At 42.6% G+C, this 27093-nt stretch overlaps 1 protein-coding gene across 22 annotated transcripts in view; it reads right to left on the bottom strand.

Annotated features, from left to right (window-relative positions):
- The window catches only part of NADK (NAD kinase), a 28004-nt gene extending 14747 nt beyond the window's left edge, over positions 1–13257 (bottom strand). For 5 of the 22 annotated variants that reach the window (XR_015278638.1, XR_015278639.1, XR_015278637.1 and 2 more), the window contains exons 1-9: positions 12528–12737; positions 8771–8984; positions 5794–5877; positions 3294–3423; positions 2734–2842; positions 2394–2479; positions 2026–2128; positions 1022–1173; positions 387–486 (exon numbers count right to left, since the gene is read on the bottom strand). Coding sequence is in view for 19 of the 22 variants with exons in the window: in XM_086860079.1 (XP_086716205.1) it covers positions 387–486; positions 1022–1173; positions 2026–2128; positions 2394–2479; positions 2734–2842; positions 3294–3423; positions 5794–5877; positions 8771–8943 (937 nt within the window). In the remaining 3 variants the exon portion in view is untranslated. Of the gene's footprint in view, positions 1–386; positions 487–1021; positions 1174–2025; positions 2129–2393; positions 2480–2733; positions 2843–3293; positions 3424–3528; positions 3692–5793; positions 5878–8036; positions 8295–8770; positions 8985–9962; positions 10023–11737; positions 11998–12437; positions 12811–13174 lie in introns of those variants that run through there. The other 17 variants (XM_086860072.1, XM_086860081.1, XM_086860085.1 and 14 more) reach the window with 16 other exon arrangements.
- Positions 13258–27093: the final 13836 nt, after the last annotated feature.

Here is a 27093-nt window from a genome sequence, read left to right as displayed (position 1 = left end):
GTTTCAGAAGTTGCACAAACTCAGGTTACACAATTTTTTGTAACAGTGACTTTCATTTTTTTCTTTAAGGATAAGAGCTTTAAAGATTAACTCCTGTCATTCATGAATTGAGATTGTTTGCCTTCAGCAAATCCCAGGTCAATCTTTTCAGCTATTTCTTACACTTAGCCTGAAATATAATACCCCAAAAAAGATCTACTTGCCCTCACATGCCCATAAACAAAATCTTTCAGCACCTAAAGCTTCACTGTAGGAATGAACACACCCATTCTTTGCACACTTGTGTTTGCTGTCAGCAGTGAACTGGAACTCTGTTTCCATGAGAAAATCCTCCATGAAAACCCAGTGGCCTGGACCTTAGCTGGGACAGCTCCAGCAATACTCACCATCTCCTTGCACTGTGGTTATCAGGTGCCCATCCAGAAACACATCCACGTTGGACAGGTAGGACGAAGGGCCACGATCCACCACAACTTCATTGAGGACCTGCCGTAACACCAAGCATTACTCCAGCCTGCTTGCTGCTGCCTTGGCAATGAAATTAATGTCAAAAACAGAACATGTTTTCCAGGTCTCCTAAAAGTTCGTGCTGATTTACTACCTCCAAATTTAAGACTCTTTACACTTCTGTCCTAGCGAGTGCAGCTGAAGTTTTGAGATGTTAAGAATTAGTCCTAGGAGCTGGTCACTAACAACATGCAGGGCTTTTCATGTATAAAAATGTTTGGTGTGTGTGACTTTAGAACTACTACTTTGTTTTCAAAATAGAAGGAAGGCTGGACTCAAGCTTGGAGATATCTTCCAGCCTAAACAAATCTGTGAAATTATTTCTATAGGAAAGTATGATATTAGCACTTCTGACAGCACAAAGGAAATGTGTGCAGCAGTTGCTCAGCATTTAGAGCACATTGTGAATTGAAGCAGCAAGGGCCAGCCCCACACTGCTGGGGGAGAGATTTAATGAAACAAGTACAAATTACAAATAATAGATTGGCTCTTTTGGCTTGTCTTGTCCTCTGACCTCATACTGCATAATCTGCTTGCCCACTTCTTTCTCCAGGTTTACAGACACAACTCCATTTTCCTCTATCCCATTCTGCACTGTGGTTTTCTCCCTGTGCTCCTTCACTACCTTCACCTTGAGCCTGCTCCGGAGAACGAGAGCTGCATTGCCTGGAGGGGAAACACAGGGAAAACACACAAAAATGAGATGTTGGCACAGGCAATAACCCCAGCAATGACTAACACACTTTATGAAATGCCATCCATCTATTCCTGAGTTTTTGATATTCCCAGTTTCATTCACAACATAATTGGCTACATTTGGCTGAAGCTCAAAACTCATTTTTAGTACCAATGAGCAAAAATAAAAGTCAAATTTCAAGCCAGCTCCTTCCCACTTTTCTCATTACGTAAAAAGAAAATTTAAATTTTATATAGACATGATTAAAATGGGAAAACACTGTTGGGCTCATATGAACTTCAATAAGAAAAAAGCTAAGCTTAAAGAAAATGAAAGCATTAAAACGTGTATTAATTAAAAGATAACATTCTAGTGAGAGTTTTATAAATCTTTTCAGGAATCTACTTTGGATGCAACTCAAATAACCTCATATTGAAGAAACAAAGAATTCATTTCCTCAAATATTTTATTTTTATATTTTTTTAAAAAAAAATTATTTTATTTTGTGTTTCAGTATTTAAACACTGCACTTCATTTCTATGTTTAGTTGCCATTTAACATAAATTCTACATTATCTTACACTTATTTACTCCATAAAGTTATTTCTTAGCCTTTTTCCTTTACAGAGCAGTACATAGAGCAGCACTGTATGGGTCAATGCAATGCAAAACTTCTGTTAATTTAAGATACATCAGTGGTAATTTAAGATACATTTCTGTTAATTTAAGATTTCTCTTCATCTCAGATACATTTCTCAAGTTTCAAATCTTAAGGGTCACCCTAAAAGAGCTGCTTAAGAAAAATCAACAAACAAACACCACACCTTGTCCCCTTAAATTTACCTTCTATAACCTGAGTGACTTGGGACTGAAAATTCTCAAAATTAAATGGAGTAAGAAATCCAAGGGATCCCAGATGAAAAGCCATAACTGGAGGTACACTACCCTATCAATAAAGAAAAGAGTTTTAAAGCTACTCAGTCAACGTAATCCATACTTCAACTATTTGCCTCTAAATATTGTGACTATTGATGAAACTTCAACGGTGCTTAATAAAAAACCAACACATTTGACATTCTTTTCACAAGGTAAAAAAGAGGGAATGAAGAACGAAAGACAAATGCTGAACTCGGTAACAAAGAGGGGAAAAAAGCACTTTTAAATACTTCCAAAGGATAAGGTTTTAGGGTCTATTTCCCATCAGAACCAACCTGGAAAAGTGAAGAAGCATAAAGTAAGGTCCCATCTCCTCCCAGGCATATGATAAAGTCTATCTGATTGGAGATATCATCATAGTCTAAAAGCAACATTGAAACAAAAAGTTTTGAATTAAATTGTATCCACAATCAATTTCCTAACAAAAAATAGGACGGAAAATTACAGTTTGCGGCATGCAAACACTCCCTCACAAATATATAAAAAAGCACAACTAAGCTGCAACAACAACTCTGCAAAAGACAAAAGTTTTACAAATTTGACCCAACAACTAAGAAAGCACCAAGCCAAAAAAAACTACACTCTAACTGTCCCTTCAAGATATCATTTCCATACCTTCTCTGAAGGTGCAAAATTTCTTCTTCACTGGTCCAAAATTCTCATCATTAGCTATAGCAGGGTCTTCCAATACTTTTTTTTCTACATACACTATCATATTGTTCTCCTGAAGAGAAAGAAAAGAAGCTTGTGAGGGACCTCCTAACAACACGCTTGACTCTTCCATAATTTCCATTAATTTAAGACATATAAATATTATTTACGTTAGTGTTCTGCATCTGCTGGGTGTTTTTAATGTGTGGTCTGATCCTAAACAGAATTTTGCAGCATGCACAGACCATTTAATAAACTAAAGCTTGGCATGCAGATTACATGATACAGCAACATTGCACTGTTTGCTCAAAGCTTAAAGGCTTAAGCTTTTTATATCCCATTCCCATAATTTAGAACTGCAAACAGAATGGAAGTTTTTACTTTAATAGTTTTAAGCTTCATACTGATCTTAACTTCTGCATCTTTTTTAGTATACCCTGTGGCAGTGGGTTTAAAGACTCTGCACAAATTGTGCACACAATCAGCAACTGGAGAGAGCTGAGGTGTAATTCATATTTTCTCACCTCAGTGAGGTATACACAGAGCTCTTTGAAGGGCTGCAGCAGACTGGCATCACGGATCTTTTTAATCACAAGGACACTCTTGGGAGGTTTGTTCCATGTCAACCGCTGGCTTGCTGGATCCTGAATGTGCCTGGGGGACCAAAAAAACCCCAAACATCACCACATTTTGATCTGACACCTTTCTGACCTGGAAAAAATACATCCTCCAGTATGGAGGCCACACAGCCCTACATACCAGGCAGGGAAAGGCAGTAATTCACATTGCATTGGTGTTTCTGAGGGCAAGGCAATAATTCACATTGCAGTGAGGTTTCTGTCCTTTACTATGTGCAGGTGATAACCCAGAATCAATACTTCTGGTCCCTGCTGCCCTGTGAATGACCTGTGCCAACAGGGACCTGAAAAGAAACATCACAAAAGCTCTCAAATAAAGTTCCTCAACTGACTGACACCACAGTGCTACTTTCCTCTTGTTTTAGAGCTGACTCAAAGGAGAAACATTCAATTAGAAGATCTGAAAAAGTCATAGCAAGATTTTTTTTTTCCCTATCGAATACTCTACATCAAACAGCTTAATGTAAAGTTAAAATTAATTTCATTTCAGTGCTCACATTTGAGATACAAACACAGCAGAAACTAAAGGATAATGCAGGGCTTTAATATCAATATTGCTGACAAGAACTAAGGATTGCAGCACTGAATAAACCCAGAACTAGCACCAACTTCATTCACACAAAAACCAGTCTGACTGTTTCAGCTCTACTCACCAATTCCATGCAGTTATACTGAATGAAAGGTTATTCATAACTTGTTTTAAGATCTTCATGTTTCTTTCCAGGGCTCAGGCAAATAGGTCCAAATAAAATAAAAGGCTGAGGCTTTCGTCAGTTATTAATAACTGCAACCTCAAAATAATACATTTTTCCCTGAAAAATTTTTTTTTTTTCTTCTATTGAAGATTTCAATTAGTTCCGATAAAAAGTTGTGAGGCTTTACAAAAAATCTTGTGTAAAACTTGTATTCCAGATCTTTGAGGGACGGTTTCATAAAGAAAATCCCATTTCAAGAAAAATAAACAGGTATTCGATTTTCTCTTCTCACAAGAGCACAAGCCCCTGATGCTTTTTTCACTGAGTATTCACTCAATTCATCTGCTCATCAAAAAGCAGGTTTGCAAGTTCTAGAGCTGCTGGTTGTATTGAAAGAGACACACAACTTTCCCTGATTTATGCCTGCACGAAAAAAACTAATTTTCTGTTAAAAATAATCCCTCCAGTGAGAAGAGTTTAACAAAATTACCCACAGCAGAGGGGAAAAAACCACCAGCAAGGTTTTGCTTGTTTTTAAAAACCACAAAACCTTGTGTGTAGTAAAGTAATTTACAATTTGCTTTTCAAACAGTCCTTGCCTTCAGCAGCCTGGGGGCAGCTCTGCTCCCAGCCCTGCCTGCCCAAGTTTTTTCCTGGCACAATCCATTCCCTGTCCTTATATACCTGGCCCGGGCCAGCCCCTGTGAGAAGCAATGCCCCAGGTCAGGTGTGCAAATACAGTCTGGGCTGGCTTTCCACTGCACTGCAGCTCCCCAGGACTCTTTACAGCACCAGATGTAATGAGAATGAGGAAGCTCTGAGTTGCCAAAGGGAAGGATTTGTTGTTACACTTGCCCAGGAAAATTACCAGGAAAGTTTATTTAGGCAAATAAATATTGACTGCAATGTCTTATAGTTAACTGGAAGAGCAATTAAATAAAACTTTTTTAAAGGGGGAAAAAAAAATCACAGATTGGTTTGGGTTGGAAGGGCCTTAAAGCCCATCCAGTCCCACCTTCCACAATCTCAGGTGGCTCCAAGCCACATCCAACCAGGTGTTGGACACTTCCAAGTGGGGCAACACAGCTTCTCTGTGCCAGGGCCCCGCAAAACCAGGGACCACTACCTTGGTTAAACCCTGAAATTCCTCACCTGGCCAAGTCAAGACCCCTTTTATAAAGTAGACAACACCTGGTGTAGAAAGCAACACTTCATGCCACCCAACCTACAAAATTAAAATGTTTGTTTGCCCACTACACAGAAACCAGCCCTTATTTCCACATTTATCAACAGTCTAAAAACAAACTGGCTATAACTAAAAGCACCAGAGACCAAACAAAAATTGAAAGTACAAATTCAAACATCATCACCAAGGGAGGAAGAAGACTTCCTTCAGATTTCACAGCACACAGAACAGTTCCTCTTCCTCCCCTTGCAGTGCTTAGAATAATTTTTATTGAGTTGGAAATATGAGAGTTGCCATTCTAGACACCAAACTATGGACTGCAGACCATGCCAGCTTGGCAAAGCTGACCCCAGGATGGCAATCAAGCAACATGAAAACCTTTGAATACCAGGTAAAATAAAAACAATGCTGATTAGAAGGTGAAAAAAATGGAATCAGAGGAAAAGCAAAGTAGTTTTATTTGCCACAGAAGGAGCACAGTGCCACTGATGGGATGAGTACTCACATAATCGTTTTAGGATTCTGCAGCATGCAGGCCTTTGGTCCAAACGTGGTCACTGGGCATGGTCCATGCAAGGAGCGTGTTCTCCTGAAGGTAGAGCAAATAATCAGCGAGTAAGAGAGATGTGGTGACAAACTGGGTCTGTCTGGCTGCTCAAACACCAAACCCTTCTTTGAACCAGCTGCACAAAAGCAATACAGGGCAAAGTGCATTTCTAAAACCTACATGAGTGCTTCCCCGGCAGGGTAATTTTACAGATTAGCTCTCACATTTCCAACGGCTGCATCAGTTTCTAAGTGACACCGGTTTCACTGCTGCAGGCACAAGAACACTTTTATTCTGTGTTTCTCGAAGCTACTTCTTACCCAAAAGCACATTTTTTATGATGACTGAATATGGTATAAATATAGCTAAAACAGTTCAGGGAGTGCTCTTCCCCTACTGAGGGCAGCAATGTTATTATTAATATAATGTATTAACACAGACATTGGGTTTCAGTGTGACTTGACAAGCATTTACAAGGAGGTCTCCAACACCTTCATATATTTTTGGCGTGGTCAATTCACAGTGATGTTTGTCATGGTCATTTAGGCACCCTTAATAAATTTAATCAAATTCTTCAACTCTAAGGCACATGGAGATTTGTATCTGCAGTATCAGGCTGCAATTTTAAACAGGCTGAAAAAAAAATTGCTATTTCCTCCCATTTATTTCTCTAATAAAATCTTTGTCTTCAAATAAACAGGGGTCTAAGGTATCATTTATTCTCAAAATTGAATCCCACCAGGACACAGGGTTATTCCTTGCTGTAGGATGAGATTATCTGGAGAGAGTCAGAACTCTTCTGCCTCACTTCCCTCCCAAACTCCTCCAGCAAAGCTGCAACTGGGAGCAAAATTTGCTCAATTCATGGAACTGTTGAAGCATCATATAACCACTATTAGAATTCTTCCACTATAAAGAAAGGAGAAACATTTCTTTCCTGGGCTTAACTCAAAAACATCTTGCTTGTAACAATCATCACTGCAGCGCCTACTACTGTGTGTTACAAAGTAGCTCACACCAGCCTGATGACTCAGACATAAAGCTAAAAAACCCCCCAGATATCTAATAAAAATCAAAACCAGATCACACGTTAAAAATATAATTAAGGAACAACAGCCACATCTTATTTGTTCCTTGCCTAATTAAATATGCCAGTCTAAGATATGAATTCCAGTAACAAAACCAGGGCAATTTCTTTTCCGTCTCTAAGTCCAGCCATGACTGACCAAGTCAGGTAAGAACCTTAGTGTTTTATAAAGTTTACCTTATTTATACTAAAACAGAAAAATGAGCAAGGGCTAACATAACAAGAGATTAATGTATGTGTCAATGTGGGCAAAGGGTTGATAAGTCTCTATCTACTTGTGAACAATTACCCTTGGAATTAGGAAGGTTAAATAACACCCTGGCAGAATCACCTCCCACTTGCACCACTCCAGCTTCTCCCAGATAACTGTAATTTTTTCCTTCTCCCAACACAGGTCATTATTTGATGCCACTCCCAGTAACTGGCCAAATTTCAAATTCTGTTTCCACGTGAGGCACCTGACCTTCATGACATTCCAAAAGTTTCCTGTGCAAGCCCTAATTAATAACCGGTGCAAATTTTACCTGAGATTTCACTTGGTTTTATTAGTGTTCAATAAACGCCTGAATAAAAAGAATTTCAAGTTATTCACAGTCAGGCTGCCTTTGCTAAGAACAAGCAGCAATGCCCTGGAAATTATACATGTTTTAGGGAAATCTACTTATCAGTTCCCAGCAGCTGGGCAGCTACTTTGAGCTGAACACCACAGAGGAAGGCCGAGAGCTGCACTTCCTGACAACCTGCAAAATGCCTTGAGACAATTTAGCACTGAAGACAGCCAGTGAATGACTACAGAGCATCCCAATGACAGAAAATCTCAGAAGCAATTAGCCTGATTCAAACCCACAACGGACAGAGCACTTCTGTTTGAAAAAGAAGCTGTTTAGCTAGGAAATAATACACAAAAATTTAGACCACTTCATCTTCTGTGCAGATTTACCAACAGGTTTGAGAAGGGAAAACCACCAGTTTTACAGCACAATTTAAATATCAAGTCTTACATATTGACCATACACACATCACCAGAGCTACAACAGAACACAGCCCTCAGAAAACACTTCCCAGAAGTATCAAATACACTGAACTACAAACACAGAGCAGTTATTTTCCTAACCTTTCAAGGCTTTTAGTTTGCCTCCCTTCACCACAAAGCTGCCCCCTGTGCTCTTCAGCCTCACCCGTGTGCTCTTGCCTCCCAAGAACATTCCTACCAGCAAAGCAGGAGCTCTGAACAGGAATTCCATCTGCTGAGCAGCACCCTTGTGGCTCTGCCCATGCTTTAGGGACAATCACAGCACAAGGAAAGTGAAGTCCTGCTGTGCTCCCCACAAGATCAAGACACAGCGCTGCCTCTGCCTGACGTTCAATATTTACAGTGGGTTCAAAGATCACCAAATCAGAAGTTCTACCCACCCTGTTCACATGACAGGAGCCTTGCAATGAGATCAGAAACTTGGCTCCAAAAAAAGAATGGGTGTTTCTCACTGCTCTGAAAATGTCTGCAAACACAAATTTACTTTTTGCTGTCTCACATGTAACCTAACAGACAGGTTTTTAACACACAGCACTAAAGCTCTAGCTTGAGATTTTGTAAAAGTCTGAAGAATTGTCTCTACTGTTGACTAATTATTTTTTGGAGACTGTGAGCTCTGCAGACAACTGTTTTGACAAGCCATGAAACCTTGATTCTGAATCTGCTCTTAGTCAACATCCCAACTTCAACTCCCCACCTTCATTTTGAACCTTCTGAGACACATTTTAAAAATCCCTCATGGTCATATTAAAAAAATAATAAAATCTAGTTAACTTTTTAATTTTAACAACAATGGGAAGAAGCAGGTGCCTTACCTGAATTCTTTGGTGCTTCCAAGGGCTGGTGAAGCTGACAAACTCCGTGACTTGGCTCGCCCCCGGCTCATGCTGCCCCATTCCTCATCATCATGACACGCCAAGCAGTGGTAGGCAGAGTCTGAGCTCCCATCAGCCTTGCTGGCACACAGCTTCTCCCGACTCATCTCCATACTGGAACTGAAGGAAACTCAGCCAGAGAGAAATTCAATCTCTGTGGTAGAGACAGAGAGGCAAAATCTCAGTATTCACAAAGGTAATGGAGCTTTCCTTTAAATTCAAATTATGGTTTCAGCTGGCTCAAAGGAAAACAGAAGCTTTGCTACAATCCCTCTTCTCTCAGAAGATACCATGTTGAACATAAAATTACTGGAGTTCTGCTTAACGTCAAGAAAGTCCTGGAATTGTCCAGAAGATGAGCCAGTGCTTTGAACCATCTCTCTGCTCTCTGCAGCTCCTGCTCTGTGGTCAGCACTGCTGACCAAGGTGGTGCTTTCCCAGGGCCCCCACAGTGGTTTTTATAATGTTTTTTTCAGTAACTGAAGTGTTTTAAAGTCCCTGCAAGAATATCTGGAGGAGCATATTACACTAAACAGGGAGCTCACACTCACTAATAAACACCTCTCCAAAGAATCTGGGAAGTTCTTCAAGGTAATCAGAAGTCCCTGGAATTAAAAATGACCAGCATGTTCCCAGACAGAGAAGCAGCTCATTACAAAGTTGTTTCAAGATCAGCACAGATTTGTGTCTTCAGTTACATAAGAGATAAAATTAATTTCTTTTAGCTATTGAAAAGAAAGAAAAGCTTTAAATATGTGTCAAGGAATCAAGGCTCAGGAAAAACTATAAAGTCTCCTATGAGATGATATATATGTTGAACAGAGAATACTCTAAGAGAAAAAAAAAAAAATCCCTGTCAGATAATTCAACAGAAATAACCTTAAGCCTCAGCTTTTGAAAAAAAAAAGAAGAGGTTAATACCAAGCTGAGGAGAGACAAAAACAAGTTGGAGGACAATACCTAAGTCCTTAACTCATTTTTGACAAACTGGGGAGATGGTCCAAAACAAACAGGACAAAGTAAGGACAAATGTGCAGTATTTCAGTTCAATGAACAACCAGCAGAAATGAAAGACAAACAGCTGGTTAGAGCACAGCTTTGCAGAAGTAAAAAAAAAAAAACCAAAACCAACCCCAAACTTGAAATTACTGCAGAAGTTCTGGAGATCTTGTGAGCAAGTTCTCATCATTACCTGAATCAAGTAGAGAAGCCTTATCAGAATAAAAATAGAAACCAACTTTTAGTCTATGAATAAACACAAAACCATAAACAAATAGTATCCATGTGAGTGTAGTCCAGAAGAACAGCACATTCCTCAAGTCAGTTGATTCCAACACGGTAGGACATGTTGGTTCAGTAAAAATTTTCAGATGTTTTTTCCAACAGTTTCATCACTTTGGATGAGGTTCTCACCTCATCCAAAGTGATGGGGAGGAGCCATTGGTCAACCATTAAAATGGACTGTGGCTCTGGGAAATCATCACACAATGAGGATATCTCAGGGGAAAAGTCCCCAGAGAATGGCAAAACTTCACCAGAACTCCAACTTGCAGACAACAAAACCATCAACAGAATGCAGCTGTAATTTTAGACTCATTACTAAATGAGACAGCACCACCACCTAATCAAATCAGAAAGTGCTTTTGCTCCTCCTGTAGCTTAGGCTTACCCAAGGAGAGCACCACTACAAAGAGGTGCAGTTACTGCCAGCCATTAATGATTTATAGCATCCTGCCCTTGAGAGGTATCAATGTTTAGCTGGGGGTTAGTCATTGCTGTGTCACCTGTGACCATGGCTTAGGAAACAGCCATTGCAACAGACTTGCAATTTTGACCAGCTCAGATTAGCAAAACGTACCTTTATTTTCAGACAATTCAAGCTGATATATAAATTTTGTGCCCATCAGTTGAGCAAGGGAGGCAGAGAACAGTAATTTATGTAATAAGCAAGATGTGTTTCCATGTGACTTTGACTAAAGAATGTTCATCTGACAGATGCTGATAGTAAAGAAAATCAGATTAGCACAAAACTGGAAGTAAGAAGTGTACAGACCTACTAAATACAGCCTAAGAACTTGATATTCCTTCCATGTAATGCTTTCCAATTCAGGATGTTTTAACCACAGCTTACACCATGTACTGTTTAATTAACATTCCCTCACAAGACGAATAAGCAGACTTGACATCAGACAAAACTGCCACAGAACAGCTTCCAGGATTGGATCCAAAAAACGTTTAAGCACATGGTAACAAACTAATGAAAAGGCTGCTCTGTTGTAAATCATGTCCAAAATAAAAACAACATAAGAAAAACAAGTTAAATGTCCAGCACTGCAGAATGAAGGACAACTGAGAAAGTTGTCTAACATCTAACAATAAATATCTTTGATGGTGACACAGCAGCCAGCTGAATCACCTCTCACACATATCCAACTCTAATTTTATTGTAGTTTCCCATTTTTAATTTCACTGAATGTTCCCCTGAACCAGAATTTCCCAAGGGTTTCATCAAACCACCTTTATACAACCTCATTACATCCCCCAAAGGAGCTGCAAGGCTGCAAATCACCAAGGTATTTTATTTTATTTTATAATGACCATGCTTGTAAGCTGTTCTTTTGTAATAAATTTTTCCCTGTTAAATGCCCTGCCCTAAATCATGCTGGTTAAAGTATTACTACAGGGTCCATCCTGACAAAGTCCTCACAATGTTTTAACCCCCCTCTGAGGCTGTAGCATTTGTACTGATGTCTTAGAAATTATCTATCATTTTTACCTTTACAAGTACAAATACTAAATACATATTGCATAGTACATATAAAAAAGTGTACTTATACCTATATTGTATAGCACAAATAAATTTGTAGTTTTACAAAATTATAAATGATCTTGTACTTTATTATTAACCTTCTCTTGGAGCATAAGAGTACAATGTTCTATCCAAAACTGTACTTCTTGTCCCATTACTACAGAGCGCTGTGTGCTTGATCACCCTGCTCTGTGGAGCCTGCTTGTATTTTGCTGAATAAAGCACTCCAGCAGAGGTTACACGCCTATGACTCCATCCCGAGGGCACTAAACCCCCTCTCACACACACAGAAAAGAAGGAACAACTCCATCAGACAGACAAAGCTTGGTTTAGTTTAGAACTTCATTTTCCAGTGTACCTGTAGAAAACCAAAACCCCTATTAAAACCCTGCACTCTGACAACAGTTACAATTGTAGGTTTTGATTATACACCCGAATACTATTTCCACAAAAAAACCCAGGCAGTTTGACTATCGTGTGTGCACGGCCTAGGCACAACAAGTCCATTTGTTAACCCTCGCTCTCCAGAGCCCCAGCACGGACAGGGCATGACCCACCAAAACGCAGGGCCGGACCCTCAGGGGGCAAACAGCGTGGCTGGCCCGTTATCCACCCCCGCGGGAACTGCCGTCCGGCCTCGGGGCTGCCCGTGGGGATCCCCCCGGGCGCTGCTGGAGCCCCCGCGGGGGGATCGGGGTGCGGGAAAGCGGACACTTGGGACGGCGGCCCGAGGGGCCCCGGCGTGAAGAGGGACCGGGCAGGGGACACAGGGACACACACCGACACAGGGACACACACCTACACCGGGGACACCCGCACCGCGCCCCCCTCAGGGCCGTCCGGCCCGGCCGCGCTGCCCTCCGCGGCTCCCCCAGCGCCCCGACTCACGGCGTCCCTCAGGGCCGAGCCCCGCGGCGCTGCTGGTGGTGCCGAGCGCTGTGAGGAGCGCGGGACCGCCGGGCCCTGCGCACCTCCATCGTCCACCTCTCCGCCACCTCCGCGCAGGCGCGGTTCAGCCGCGGGCCCGGTGCGCAGGCGCGGCCGGCGCGGCTGCGCGGCGATTAGCGTTTATTAGCGATAATTAGTCACGGCTGCGGCGCGGGGGAGCTGGGTGGGTTGTGCGTTTGTAGCGGCTGTCTGTGTGGCAGGCATCGCATCGGGTTATACCCGCATTAGAAGTGCCAGGGGGACATGGGCATCTTACACTTCCAGCTAACCCACACCCTCCGAGCCATCCCACCTCCAAATTCCAGCCATCCCACATCTCCAACCACCCCGCACCCCTCACCTCCAGCCATCCTGCCATCCCGCCATCCCACCCCTGCAGCAATCCCACACTTCCTACCTCCAACCATCTCAACCTTCCGAACATCCAATCTCTCACCATCCCACCTCTCCAACTATCTTACCTCTCACCATATCCCACCTCCCACCATCCCATCCCTTCAGCCATTTCACCTCTCACCATCCCGTCTCCCACTCTCCAACCATCCAAACACCTCATCTCCCACCATCCCACGTCCCAGCCATCTCACCTCCAACCGTGCCCTCTCAGGTAAGGCACAGACTGCATTATCCCCTCCCCTCCACCTGCTTTTTGCCCTCCAGCTCACACCACGCCTTTTACCAAGGGTGTGGCTGTTGGCACACGCTTCCCTCACATCCTGCTTACATCTCCCTACAATGTATGTCATGAACTTTTACCTTAATCTGGCCTTTCATCATCGCGTAAATGCCCTTTCTGTCACAAAACCGACAGCCCACACCACTTTGTGAGGATCACTCCATCCCAAGTACAGACATAAAAAACCATTTTCCAGTCTGTATTTGAACAAAAAAAACCCAGACAGTTTCAGAACCTCAAAATCATCAGGAGCTTTGTCACAACTTCATCAGAGGTAGGATCCAACCCCTGGATGGATACTAGCAAGAAAATTTTTCAGTTACCAAACCTATCAGGTTTCATAATTTCAAAATTGCATTTTTTACTTTAAAGAGGCCACACTCATGCATGAAGCTCACTGGATAAATTGCACCAGGATAAACCCACACAGTAAGAGCAAATTACACCATATGAGGATGTGGCAATTGGGGATTTTTTTTCTTTCTTCTTCCTTTACGTAGTAATTTATTTTTGGGGAACCAGGGAACTGTAAATAACTGATGGTTAGTAAAGGCTGAAACAAACCTAAAAAAGAGGAAGCAGTTGCTAGATGTGGGAATATACCCTTGGCGATGTTATACCACTCTTGAAAGCACAGGATTTTGAGCTAAAATTCCTCTTTAGTCCTTCATTCCAGAGACCACTGTGCAAGCAGTTAAGACTTGCTTAATACTGCAATACACTGCTCTGTGGGGTTAAAGATATCTCAGAGCCTCAAATGTCTTTAATGAGCTGAAAGCGATTCTCAAAGTGTAAAAGGACACCAGAACATGACACTAGGCAGGAATTCAGCTTTAGGGAGTCAAAGCATTGCCCTGAAACCTGAAGTGAAAAACCATCCCAGGAGAGATGCTCAGACACAGAAGCTCTGTCACCCACCACTCACTGACCAAGGCTGGCTCTTGGGATGGACTTTTCCATATTCACCAGGGTGAAAGAGAGAAATTCCCACTACAGCCACAACAGTTTACATTGGCTGCTCAAAAATAAACCCTTTGAGTGGAAGGTTCTTCCCACAGAGCAGCAACTTCCCTGCAGTTGCTCAACATTTTGTAAGAGGCCTGAACTCTGCAGCACAGGAGCTGTTATCCCTGGTAATTGGTGGAGATAAGACTGCTAAGCAGCTGAGCCTGTCCTATTTATAAAAGGGCTGCAGTTAAAACAGCACCTCTGAGCAGGGCAAGCTCAACAGCGACCTTGGGAGCTCTGCTTGGGTGTTGGGATGAGTGTCCCGGGCTGACACTCATCCCAACACCCAAGCAGAGTCTTCCCTCCACAGACTACAGTGACAGGAGAAACAAGAGTTTTAGGTGCCTTTTAAACATCTCCTCCCTGACACTATTAGCAGAACACTGTAGCTCAGCACTCCAAGCCAGGTTGTGCTTCCTTTCTCCCAGGAAAGAAAACAAAGAGAAATGTTGGCAGGAACTTGAGAAATGAGCATAAAAACATTCTGCTATATTTTAAATTTTTTTTCTACTGGGGCTCTCAGTTCCTAGTGAGAGGAATGACAGGTTTGTCTTTACAAACAAGCTGTGGGTCTGCTGATAAGTTGCAGCTATCAGTGAGAGACAACAGAAACAATGGGATGGATTCCACTAAAAGATCAAAGAGGCACTGAAAGAGCACCATGAATTCCACAAAAGTTAAGAATTAAGAAGGGATTATGCATTGGGAGGAGGTATGGCAGGTATCAGGCGTTCCGGGAAGCCTGTACCTCTCAAGTACCTCAGCCTATGGGGAAAGAGAGAAGGGACAAGCGGCCGGGAATTAGGATAAAAAGGAGGCTGCGCCCTCCAAAAATTTGAGAGACCCCAGGAGAATGCCCCATGGCCTCTCCCTTTATTCGAATAAAGAAAAAGGACTCCTCTGTCTCCTTTTTGGACATAAACCTCTGGTGTTCGTGGATTAATTTTCCTGACATATTTTTGGGGGCTTGGTCCGGGATATTTCCACCGTCCGGGGCAGCGGGCAGCGAGCGGAGCTGAAGGCGCGCCTCACCCAGTTTCGGTGATCAGCTCCTCTTGGTGGCGGCCGGCAGCGGGCGATCGATTGGGTTCCCGAGACTGTCCAGGAGACAGACAAGAGGCGGACCAGGGGGGTCCGTGAAGAGTCCACAGGAAAGGACCACTGAAAATCTCACCGGTGAGTAAAATGGGATCTTTGGAGAGCAAGCCTGGGAGGGCACCCAGGGAGGGTAGCACAGGCTAAACAGAGCACCCATGGAGGGTTGCAAGGGTACAGCCGGGAAGGGTCTCGGCAAAAGGGATGATGATCCCACAATACCCCCGGAGAGTCCCTTAGGGAGAATGCTGAGATCTTGGGACAGACTATGCATTCACACAGAGGTAACTATGGAGATGGTGGTACAATATTGTTATTATGTATGGCCAGAGTATAAGTTGCTGAATAGACTTATATGGCCACCTTAGAAAACAGAATTCATTTGTGTTGAGTTCTGTAAAGGTATCTAGAGAAAGATTGAAATGTGGATTGATATGGTTTAAACAAACAACAAGAGATATCTATGTGTTAAGAAAAAAAAAGGAGAAGAAGAAAAAGGGGGGGAAGAAGAAAACAGTGAAGATTAAAATGTTTTTCAGCACCTTCCCCCGTCTTGTCCTCCAGTGTCACCAGCTGACCTAAGGCCAGCTGCAGGTCCCTGTATCCTCACCTTCCAGGGCAAAAGGATCAGGGAAATGCTGTTCCTGCAGCTCCACCTGAGAATAACAGTGGTGTAGGGGGAAGGGAGCAGCATATCATATCACCCCCTAGAACTATAAGGGATCTCGAGAATCCACGCCCAAGGTGGGGGGGGGGGGGGGGGGGGGCGCAATAAAGGAAGTCAAGAAAGAGTCTTTGGCAGCAGGAGATGGATGGATTGTGTTAGTGTGCTGGAACAGAATTGGTTAATGGAGAATGTAGAGAGATATGGTTGAAGCAGAGACCAGGAGTGAAGGTGCAGGACCAGGAGCATGGGCTGGGGGCCTGTGAGGCTGCTGGGACTCAGCACTGGGCAGTGCCTGACCCCACCAGCCCCGGGCAGGGGCAGCAGCAGCTGCCGGCCCTTTGAGGCTGCAGGACGCCCTGGCCGCCTGTGGTGCTGCCGGCCGTGCCCGCCGGGAGCACTGGAGCGGGGAGGAGCTGTTTGGACAATGTGGCAGGACAGGGACTGGCTCTGGTATTCAGTGTGTGGTAAATAGAGTGAGCACAAGGAGGAAAGGCGAAGGTGATAGCCTTTTTCAGGCCAGAGAAAGAAAAACCGCAAAGTCCAAGGGGTCCCCCGGGACAGAGGGGACGGGATCGGCCACAAGGAAGTGGCAGAAGATTTCTCTCCCCAGCAGGGGAGACCCAACCCAAACAGCGGTTGAGAAAAGATCAGTGTGCTGTCTGCAGGGCATAGGACACTGAAAACGGCAATGTCTGCAAAAAAAACCCACAAAGCCAAAACCAGCTGGATTGTCGAGAAAGTACAGAAGATAAGAGAAATAAATTGTTAGAGTCAAAAGCTCTCATTATATCCACCAACCTAGAGCCGTTGTCAACTTTTAAAGTGACTCTGGATCGAGGAGAAGTGTGTGTCTTAGTAAAAAACAAACCACTCGATTCACCTTAATTTTTATCCCCGAGGGGGAAAATTGTCTAAAGAATTTTTTTGATTGTTCAAAAGAGTGGTAAGAATTGTGGTTTCTTCTGTGTGCTCAGAAGTTTGAACACATCTTTCTCTGAAAGAATTGTAAAAATTGTAGTAAATTAATTTGAAGATTTAATTAATTTGTCTACATGAAGTTTTGTGCAGAATGGCTCCAGTTTGGAGGGGACCCTCTGCTTTTTGTATGTTTTGTTGTAAAAAGCCAGAATTGGCAAGTTTCAGTTATGAAGCCAATGCTGCAAGTCATACCTTGTGGGGAACACTCCCACCAGTCTGTGGTTTGTTGTGGACCTAAAGCAAATTCTGTAACTGCAACCTTGTGAAAATAGTGTCCTATGGAAGGCCTGGGTATTTGTCATGAACTTCCTCTGTGGAAGTTATGGGGAAACTTTAAAGGAAAGTATATTGTTTCTTTCCTTAATAAAAGTTTTAAATGTTAAAAGTTATAAAATGTTATAAATATTAGAGTTTCCTTAATGGAAGTTAATTTGTTAGTCACCTCCCTATGCCTAAGATGAACTTGATGCAAAAATTGAGATGGGGAGTGGTTAGTTACTAAAAAATGAAGAAATGTATGTAATTAGCTTGAAGCAGTAGCATTACTTGCTGCTGAACTAGATCATGTTTATACAAAGTCACCTGTTTTGCTTGAGCAAACTTAGCAGAAGAAAAATGTTAGGAGAGTTTGCTCCACGCTCAGAGGTTAAGTTGTTGCAGTATGTGGGTGATTTGCTGTTATCAGGGGAACAGGAGGAGGTGGTTGAAAGAGCTACTGTGAAACTGCTTAATTTTCTTGAAAAAAAAAAAAGACTTAAAGTGTCCCAAAAGAAAGCACAGTTAGTAGAGAAACAGGTCAAATATATGATATTTATATGATATTTATATATTTATAATATGAATATATTATGACATATTTTAACTGAAGGGTTATGGTGTACTGATACAGAAAGAATACAAGAAATTCTACAAGTACATTACCCCAAACAAAAAGGGAATTACAGCAGTTTTTAGGGTTGGTGGGATACTGCCGAGTGTGGATAGAAGACTTCTGTTGTGGCCAGACCTTTATATGGCTTTTTAACACAAGACAGTCCTAATGTTGTGGTATAGACACCAGAAGGAGAACAAAGTTTTAAAAAATTAAAAGACAAATTGGCTAAGGCCCCAGTCCTAGCTCTTCCATATACAGAAAAAGAATTTGAATTATATGTAGATGTTACACAGGGTCATGCAAAAGGAATTTTGGCTCAAGAGCATGGAGGAACACAGAGACCTGTTGCCTATTTTTCAAAAATGTTAGACCCGGTGGCCAGAGGCTGGCCCCATTGTCTGCAGAACTGGGCAGCCACAGCTCTGATGGTGGCTGAGGCCCGAAAGCTGACAAGGGGGGTTATCTGATTGTTAAAGTTTCACACCAGATAAAAGCTTTGTTAACTGAGAGAGCCTCTAAGTGGATGACCAGCTTTCGGTTGTTGCAGTATGAGTCTTGTTTATTAGAACAGGAGGATTTAGAATTTAAAAGCAGGGAAGGTTTAACCCAGCCTCCTGTTTGAATGGCCCTGAGGAGGGGAGCCAAGGCAAATTCCATGATTGTATTCAAGTAATAGATCTGCAGACTAGAGCAAAGAATGATTTGCGAGACATTCCATGGCCTGAGGGAGAAAACGTGTTTATTGATGAGTCTTCAAGAGTGATAGAAGATGCAGAGCTGTATGCTCTTGTGAGTACCTGTGAATTATACCGAGACAAGACAGTAAATGTTTTTACTGATTCTAAATATGTATATGAAGTGATACATGCATTTGAGAAACTGTAAGAAAGAGGTTTATTAACCTGCAAATGAAAGACTTAGCTCATGAGAATTTAATCTCCCGCCTGTTAGAGGTGGTGAATTTGCCAAAAGAAGTAGCAATGATGCACATTAGAAGGTACCAGGCAGGGTGCTCAAAAGAGGCAAGGAGAAGCAGACTGGCTGATGGGGAAGCTCGAAAAGCTGCATTGTTGCTGGAAGTTTCTAGGATATTTCCCTTGCTCCCAGTGGCTGCCCCCTTGCCAGAAAGGTTGTCTTTTCCACTAGAAGACCTTGAGATAGTTGTGGAGAGTGGGGCAGAAGGAAAGGAAGGTGGTTAGTTTGCAAGGGATGGTGAGCAGATGCCCAGAGTTCTGACATCGCAGTTGTTGAAGCAGCTTCATGGGGGAGGTGCCGAGGCTCCCGAGAGATGGCAGAGACCTTCCTCAAAATGTATGCTGCTGTGGGTCTTTTTGCTCCGGCAAAATGAGCTGTTGATGGTTGTTTAATTTGTGCTAAGACAAATAACAAAGTTACAAAGAAACTGGCCAGGGGGGGAAGGCCTTGAGCTGTACGTCCCTTCCAGAGGTGCCAAGTGGATTTTACTGAGATGCCCCGGGTGGGGAGATTTAAATATCTTTTGGTAATAGTATGTCAATTAACAGGGTGGCCAGAAGCCTTCCCAGCTGTTTCAGCAACTACAGGGTCAGTTATTAAAGTATTTTTGGAACAAATAATTCTAAGATATGAGATGGTGAAAGCAATAGACTTGTTGTGAATTAATGTTGTAAATATTGGCTTTTCACAATTATTCTGATAAATATATTATATGCTTTCACTATATTCTTTTCTCTTAGCAAGTTACAGGCTTAGATAGGAATTCTGAATGGTAAGGATATGTCTCATCTGGAGAAGGCAAGGTAACTCCAACAGGCAAGACAATGGGAGGATCAAGCTGTGGAAAGCAGGCTATTATCAGCAGCAGGAAATGGAGAGCAAACTGTTACCAAAAAGCCGGTACCAGGACGTTGGCAAGGGGGAAAGATATGAAGCCCATCTGCTCTCTGAGGAAGTATAAGGGGCCTGGACCCTTATCAACAAGTGACCATCTGCAGCAAAAAAGAAACCAAACTCCAAAATAATGCTGACCAGCAGAAAATAACATGATCCAAGAAGGTGGAACCAGGGAGGGGACATGCTTGAATATGCATTAACCTCTCACAGCAAAGAGGGGATAAAAAGGACACTCCTGAGATACCAGGTGTGTTCCTGGTAACCCACCAGGGCACCCGGCCGTTTTAACCCTTTGCTTTATTTCTTTTGTCTCCTAATTGTCTTTTGTTTATATTAAATTCTTTTTATAATTTATTAAGTGAATCTCGTTTTTAAGAATTTTTGGGGGCTCTTTCCGGGATAAGCACCTCACCTCTAGGACCACCGGAGATCCAGAACGGGGAAACAGGCGCGCCCCTGCTGAGTTCAGCAGATCCCATTCTGTTTCTCCCAGCGTGGACCAAGCGGCTGCAGGTCAAAAACCCGAGGACAAGAAGGAGAGGAATAAAGCAAAGGAAAGGGGAAAAAAGGCTCCATAAAACCGCGGTATTTTTGCTCCATAATTCTTGTGCACGAAGACCCAAAGAAGAAGACGGATTGTAAGTAATCTTTGGGGGAGCGGGAAGCGGGGGTTGCAAGATACCCCCGGGGTTACTGGGACTGGGTCTCAGGGGAGGGGTGAGCCCCTCGGGAAAGGGAGCCCAAGGTTTTCCTGGCACAATCCACTGGGAAAACAGAGTAAAAAGTGGATTCTCTAAAACTTTGTCAAGTTGAGGATTAAATCCAAGAAATTTGGACTTAAAACTGCCAAATTGAGGAATAATCCAAGAAACTTGGGATATTTGACATATTACAGTGCCCATGGGCGTATATTAACAAGGGAAGTAAAAAGCACCTTATTGTCTTGCTGTGACTGGCTGGAGTTGAATGAACAGATGTGAGAATGCGTAAATAGGTGTGATTGTTGCATTGAAGTTTGTGGGGGTTTTTTTTTTGTTTTTTTGTTTTTTTTGGAATTGTGTTGTTAAAGAGGAAAGGTTTTCTGTGCTGTGTTGGAGTAACAGTGAACACGGGTCAATGCTTCCACAGGGACTGGATCACAGTGGGGACACACGGAGTGATTCGCTTCCTCCCTGCGAGCTCCTGTCCTGGAGCCCCGGGGTGGCAAACCAGAACTGGGGCTTGTAGCCCAGGAGCCGCGGGGGTGTTGTATCAAATCTGTTCTCAGCGGGATAGCAGCTCTGGTCTCAGAGCAAAGCCAAGGTTATCTTTAGTGGTGATGGTCCCTCCGTGCCTTTCCTCCCCCCTGGGCAACAAGAGCTGCTTGCGGGGGAGGGGTCGCTTTGGTGAGATGGTATGTGATTCAGTGTTTGAAGTTGTTTGGTTTTTGGTTTTTTTTGGGTTTTTTTTTTTTAGAAGTTTTCTTTGCCCCGCTGTGGTGGCGGTGAAAGGTTTTCCTGGGAGATGGTGCTCCCAGGGCTACTCCCTGCTGAGCTATTGGGACGGAGGGGCAGGTCAGCCTCAGGAGTGCAAGAGAACTCCTGGAGCTCCTGCCGGCGGTGAGTCCGGCCAGGCCCTGATAAGATCAGGGCACGGAGGGTGCCCTGAGGGGATGAGTTCAGCCCATCCCTTTTGAGTAAAGTGAGGGCAGGGGCCTTCTAAGTCTTGGTGCCCCTGGATTGTTTAAACTTATTTGGAGCTCTCAAGCCACAGAGCTGTGTTTAGGCGGCTGCAGGCAGGCTGGATTGAACCACAGATGCTGGTTCGGGTTCCCTGCTCCAGGCACAGGGGGATCGGAGGAGCTCTCAGTGACTCCTGGAACCTCCTGAAGCTGTGAAACAGGCTAGGAACATGCCCAATGGTGAGTCCCTCTGGGACCCAGGTTTTCTATGCCAGGGTCTTACGAGACCTCGGGCACATTAAGTTCTGTGATTCCGGGAGTAAGGATTGGTGTCAAAACTGTCTCAGAGAGCTTTTTCTTAGCCAGATGTGTGAGCGAGATATGGAGCAGTACTGGCGTATGGTATCAGCTCCAAACCAAGGGAGCTGCAAGTTGCAAGCCTTTGTTTTTATCGGGTTCTGAGAGAATTCCGTGTATGATGGTGCTGTGGTCTTCTGCAGCAATAAGTTGTGTCGGTGCTTAAAATTTGAGATTACAGGAAGAGTATGCATCCTGGGAGAAAATGGAAAAGAAGTGAGCTCTGTTTGTTTTTTTTTTTCTTGAGTGACTGCAATATTTATTTTGTAGAGAAACAAACCCATTTCTTAGTATGCCTTCCAATTTCTTTACTTTAGTGAATATCGTAGAATTTTGTGGTTGATTATAATTTTAAAGGCAAGTTACAGTAATTTGCATAGTAGTCACTTCTTGAGGTGAAAACTTATCAGGTTGTCAATAAGTGTTAGAGCTGTTAACCCTAATGTTGTTTGTGTCCCGTGCTGATGGGCACAGCCCATGGTTCTTAACAGCAGAACCTGGTACCAGCCTAAAAGCAAAATCCTGTGGATTGTTGAAAATCTTTTTACTGCTGCTGAAAATTATTTTGTCTCTTTTCACGATATGAAATGCTGATCATCTCTCTGATGATTGCTAAGGAGTTATTGTGATAGTGTGTTTAGCTGAAGATCAGGCTCAGAACTGCCATGATTTCTTGTTCTTTTGAATTTGCCAAGAGAATGCACATGTCTCTAGGAGTGCTTGTGTTGTTTTGCAGCTGTGCTTATTACAGAAGCAGAAGTGGACCCAGTTAAAAGATTAAAATTAAGATTGTTGGTGTTTCGAATTAAGAAGAGGATTGTGGAGACTCTAAACTTGGTCTATTTTAATAAGTACATGTGTTAATTTAGAGATGAGTCTTATTTTGTGAAAGAAGAGTTCAAAAACAATTGTAAGACTGGTTCTTGCTATAGATTGCTCATAGTATATAAGCTGCAAGTACTGTTGAAACATAAAGGTATTGTCAGAAACTTGTCAATGTATCTAAATACCTGTAAGAATAAAAGACCTGACCTATCTTGTCATGAGAAAAGTTACACTAGAGATTATTCACATTAAGCAGCTGTGTGAGGATAGACTCCTTTGTACCTGTAGAAGAAAACTTAGAGAAGAATAATGTCTGTGTCTTCATTTCTAGCTTGACTGAAGATCTGTTCAAGGCAGAAGAAATAGAAATTGCAAGTTTGTTTTAGTTGGTAAAAGGAGCTAGCTAGCTGGCTGGTCTCTGTGTCTAGCGCCTTTGATGGCTTTGGGGAGCGTCCCCAAAAGGAGGTGTTGGAATTTGTTGTTGATTCTGAAGCAAAGTAATTTGTGTAGTGGAGATTCTGGAGGGATGTGGTGTAAAGAGTGGCGAGATAATAGTGGCAAAGAGAAAGAGAGAGGTTTGCGTCTCTTTTCATTAAAGTTGTAAAGATTTTACAAAGAAAGCGAGAAGTGTCTTATTGGCTCCGAAGAGTGAGCACTGGCTTGTGGGGAGAAAAACTTTCAAGCGCGATTAGAGATGAGAATTGTGCCCGAAATAGGAGATGTTTGGTGCATCTGGAGCGCTGGGTTAAGAGTTGCTAGGTTTAGGTGTTGTTTTATTGCTTTTATGTAAAGCGGCTGCAGCAGGACCCGGTCCCTGTGAGTGGCGAACAGCAGGGCCCGGTGTGGCGGCTCCCGGTCCTCTCCCACCCGATGTGAAGGGTGCAGAGCGCGGTTCGTGAGTGGCGCTGCTGGAGCGGGACCCGCCGTGTCTGTGCCAGGGTCTCGAGGGGTGCGGGGTGCTGGCAGTGCTCGCCGGCCCGGCAGCGGCGCTGGGTGAGGTTTGCTGCTGAGGAGCGAGCTGGCCCAGCAGAGGAGCCCCAGACCAGAGCACTGTGGACTCCGGGCTCTGCCCCTCGGCTGTGGTGGGAGCTGAGTGTGTTTGAACATGCCAGTCCTGTCTGTGAAGGGACGGCACAGCAGAGAAAGAGGAGACACGGGCTTTGCCCCAGGGTCAGCACGCAAGTGACTGGCAAGGACACAAGTGGGCCCCTGCAGAGCGAGTGGCTGAAACAGCCTGCTCGGCCCAGAGCTGCGGCAGCAGGGGTGCGGGAGAGAGATAGCCTGAAAAACTGCTGTCAATGGGAAAGGAACGGAACAAAAGCCGAGAAACAGACCAGTGGATGATGAGACCAAAGCAAAAGTAATCTTGCTCATTAGGTTCTGAAAACCTCATCAAGGTGTTTAATTTCTTGAAATAGGATTTTTTTTTTTTTCTCTCTTATTTTTTTCTTTTCTTTCTTTTACTCTTGTTGTTAAAAGGAAGGGGTTTGTTCTAAGAAACCGATAAAAGAAGTTTGTGAAGCTAAACAAGTAAATAGTAACCAAAAGGTAAAAAAGGTAATGTAATTTATTTGAAGTCAAAACTAACCTAGCCTTTCTTGTTTAACTAATCTGAACGCACAGAAAGAGATTGGCTCCTATGTTAACTGTTAAATTTCGCTGATGGAAAATTTTAATGTGATGTTTTCATTCTCCCTGTGTTATTAAGAAATTGTTTTCAGGTACTACTGATAATTAAGGCAGAGAAGCTGCAATCTGGACCAAAGAGTGAAGTTGGATCCACACCAATAAGATCAAAAGAGCTGAGGACTGGACTGTAACACCCAAACCAAGTGATACCAAATGTACTCTTGAGCAGAGACTGGTGGTAATGAACTGAAACAATCCAAATGATCCAAGTAATGAGCTAAGAATTACGCCTAACTGGGAAGTAAGACCAAGCCTGTATCAGTAGTTTCAAGTCCTGCCTGGACAAGTTCTGGGACACTTTCGATATCCACCTTGGGGAGGAAAATTCCCACTCCAAACAGGAGGACTGGGGCAGTTTTGGTTGGGAAATCCTCGTATATTTTTACTTTTGCCTGTGATTTGTATAAAGGAGGGGGGAGAACCACAACTTCCATCAGTGCCACATCATATACCTTGTCTAAATCATCCCAATACGGGACATGCTATCTGGATTAAATATAAGTGTTTAAATTAGAGAATAATAGGTATTGTGGTCCACAAAGTTAAGCCTCTCATTGCAGGAAGTGTGAGGTGTCAAATCTATTAAGAATAACTTAAATGATAACTTTTTTTTACAGATGGGAAATTACTAGTGCATGTTGAGTGGGAAGTACCTGAGGAATGGTGGGAAACTGCTGTTAAAAGGTGTCAAAAGAAATTTGCTTGTAAATTACAAAAGAGGAAGTGACAAGGAAATAGGGGGCAAGGCCAGACTGACCACTACAACTCGCCACCGAGAAGAATATAAAACACCTGCTGTGAGCTGCAACCTCATAGGCAGGATTGGTGGGGGTGTAAGCCATACTGGACCCCTATTATTCCTTTTTCTGTCACTTATCCTTCTCCCTTTTGGGACACCAGCAAAGCCATGTTACAAATGCTATCGAAAGCTTTACATGGAAAGACACTGGGGTTTCTTTCTTATTACCCACACCAGTATCGATAATCACTGCTCTAACCCATCCAAATTAAGTACCTGTATGCATAAAGGGAAAATATTAGACCACAGAAAATCTAGGAACAAGTAGTAACAGATTAGAAAACAACTGCCAAAAAAAAAAAAAAAAAAGAGAAAAAGATGGATTTTCTTCACAGTTGTTGCCAGGAGAAATAACCAAGATTTGGTAAGAGAGCAAATGGTAAGTGAAAAGATAAAGCCAACACAGCAACCTAGACCTGTATTAACCTCACGTCAGGACATGTAAGCAAAGCTCAAACAGCAATTAAATGGAGAAAACTTCTTCATGAAGTGAGAAATACTCCTGGTAAAAAGTATAAAGCTGGTAATAAAACTTGTACATAGTAAATTCCAGAGAAACCAACTCGGTATTAGACCCAAAGGAAAGTAAAAGAAAAAATTGTGTACATAGTAATAGAACCAGATTCTTCCAGTGTAATAGTACAGGGAAAAATCCTTACTCTGGAAATAGCCAAATTTTGAGGAAATATAAATCAACAGAAAAATGACTATTAGAAAGCACCAGATGTCTTATTTTGGGATATGTGAGAAAAGGGCATACCCAAAGCTCCCTTCGCAATGGAAGGGGAATTGTACTCTGAGAATGATTCAGCTAGGATTTTTTCTTTTTGTCAGGACAAGACAGAAATTAGTTGGGGGTGTTGGTTTTTGAGGTCCTAAAAAGAAATAAAAGGGAATAGTTTGAGTACCTCAAAAATGGGGAGATGAGAAATAGCCCCTGAACACATATTAGAAACATTCTTGGGCACAAGATGGAAGTTGGCGATATCAAACCCCAATTTTTGCATTATGAAACTCCAAGTTGTTGTAGAAATCATAACCAGTGAAACAGCTGGAGCTATAGAATTAATAGCCAGTCAGTGATGAAAGACAGTGGCAATATATCAAAATAAGCTGGCTTTAGACTATTTATTGGCTAAAATAAGGGGTGTTCTGTGAGAAAATTAATACATAAGATTGTTGTTTTCAGTGACAATAAAAATGCCGTTCTAGATATCGCCAAAGAAATCAGAAAAATGGCCCATGTGCCGGTCCAAAAATGAAAACCAGTAATGACCACTAACTGGTGGGATAATATATTGGGGATAGAGTAGTAGAAGAAGCTAAGTTTCTTCTCCTTGTAGCAGTGCTACAGCTGGTTTAATATTTCTTCCTTGTTTAATCCCCTGTTTAATTTGGCTAATCACCAAAGTAGTGCAAGGCATGCAAATAGTAGTAATGCCTACAGACTCAAAATTGGCTACATCTAGAATGGCACAAAAAAATCATGGTATTAGGAAAACAAAATAATGTGAAAGATCTATTGGAAAAAGCTAAACTGATTTGTGAGAAAAATGAACGAGTGCTAGAAGCTAGAAAACAAGAATTATTGCTCAAGCCAAATGATTTATAAAAAAAATAAAAGGAGGGCTTGTTGTGAATTAATGTTGTAAATATTGGCTTTTCACAATTATTCTGATAAATATATTATATGCTTTCACTATATTCTTTTCTCTTAGCAAGTTACAGGCTTAGATAGGAATTCTGAATGGTAAGGATATGTCTCATCTGGAGAAGGCAAGGTAACTCCAACAGGCAAGACAATGGGAGGATCAAGCTGTGGAAAGCAGGCTATTATCAGCAGCAGGAAATGGAGAGCAAACTGTTACCAAAAAGCCGGTACCAGGACGTTGGCAAGGGGGAAAGATATGAAGCCCATCTGCTCTCTGAGGAAGTATAAGGGGCCTGGACTCTTATCAACAAGTGACCATCTGCAGCAAAAAAGAAACCAAACTCCAAAATAATGC

This window comes from Cyanistes caeruleus, chromosome 22 (assembly GCF_971803275.1).
Source record: "Cyanistes caeruleus chromosome 22, bCyaCae1.hap1.1, whole genome shotgun sequence".
Lineage (NCBI taxonomy): Eukaryota > Metazoa > Chordata > Aves > Passeriformes > Paridae > Cyanistes > Cyanistes caeruleus.
Note: the sequence above shows the minus strand (reverse complement) of the source record. Positions and strands in the feature narration are given on the sequence as shown.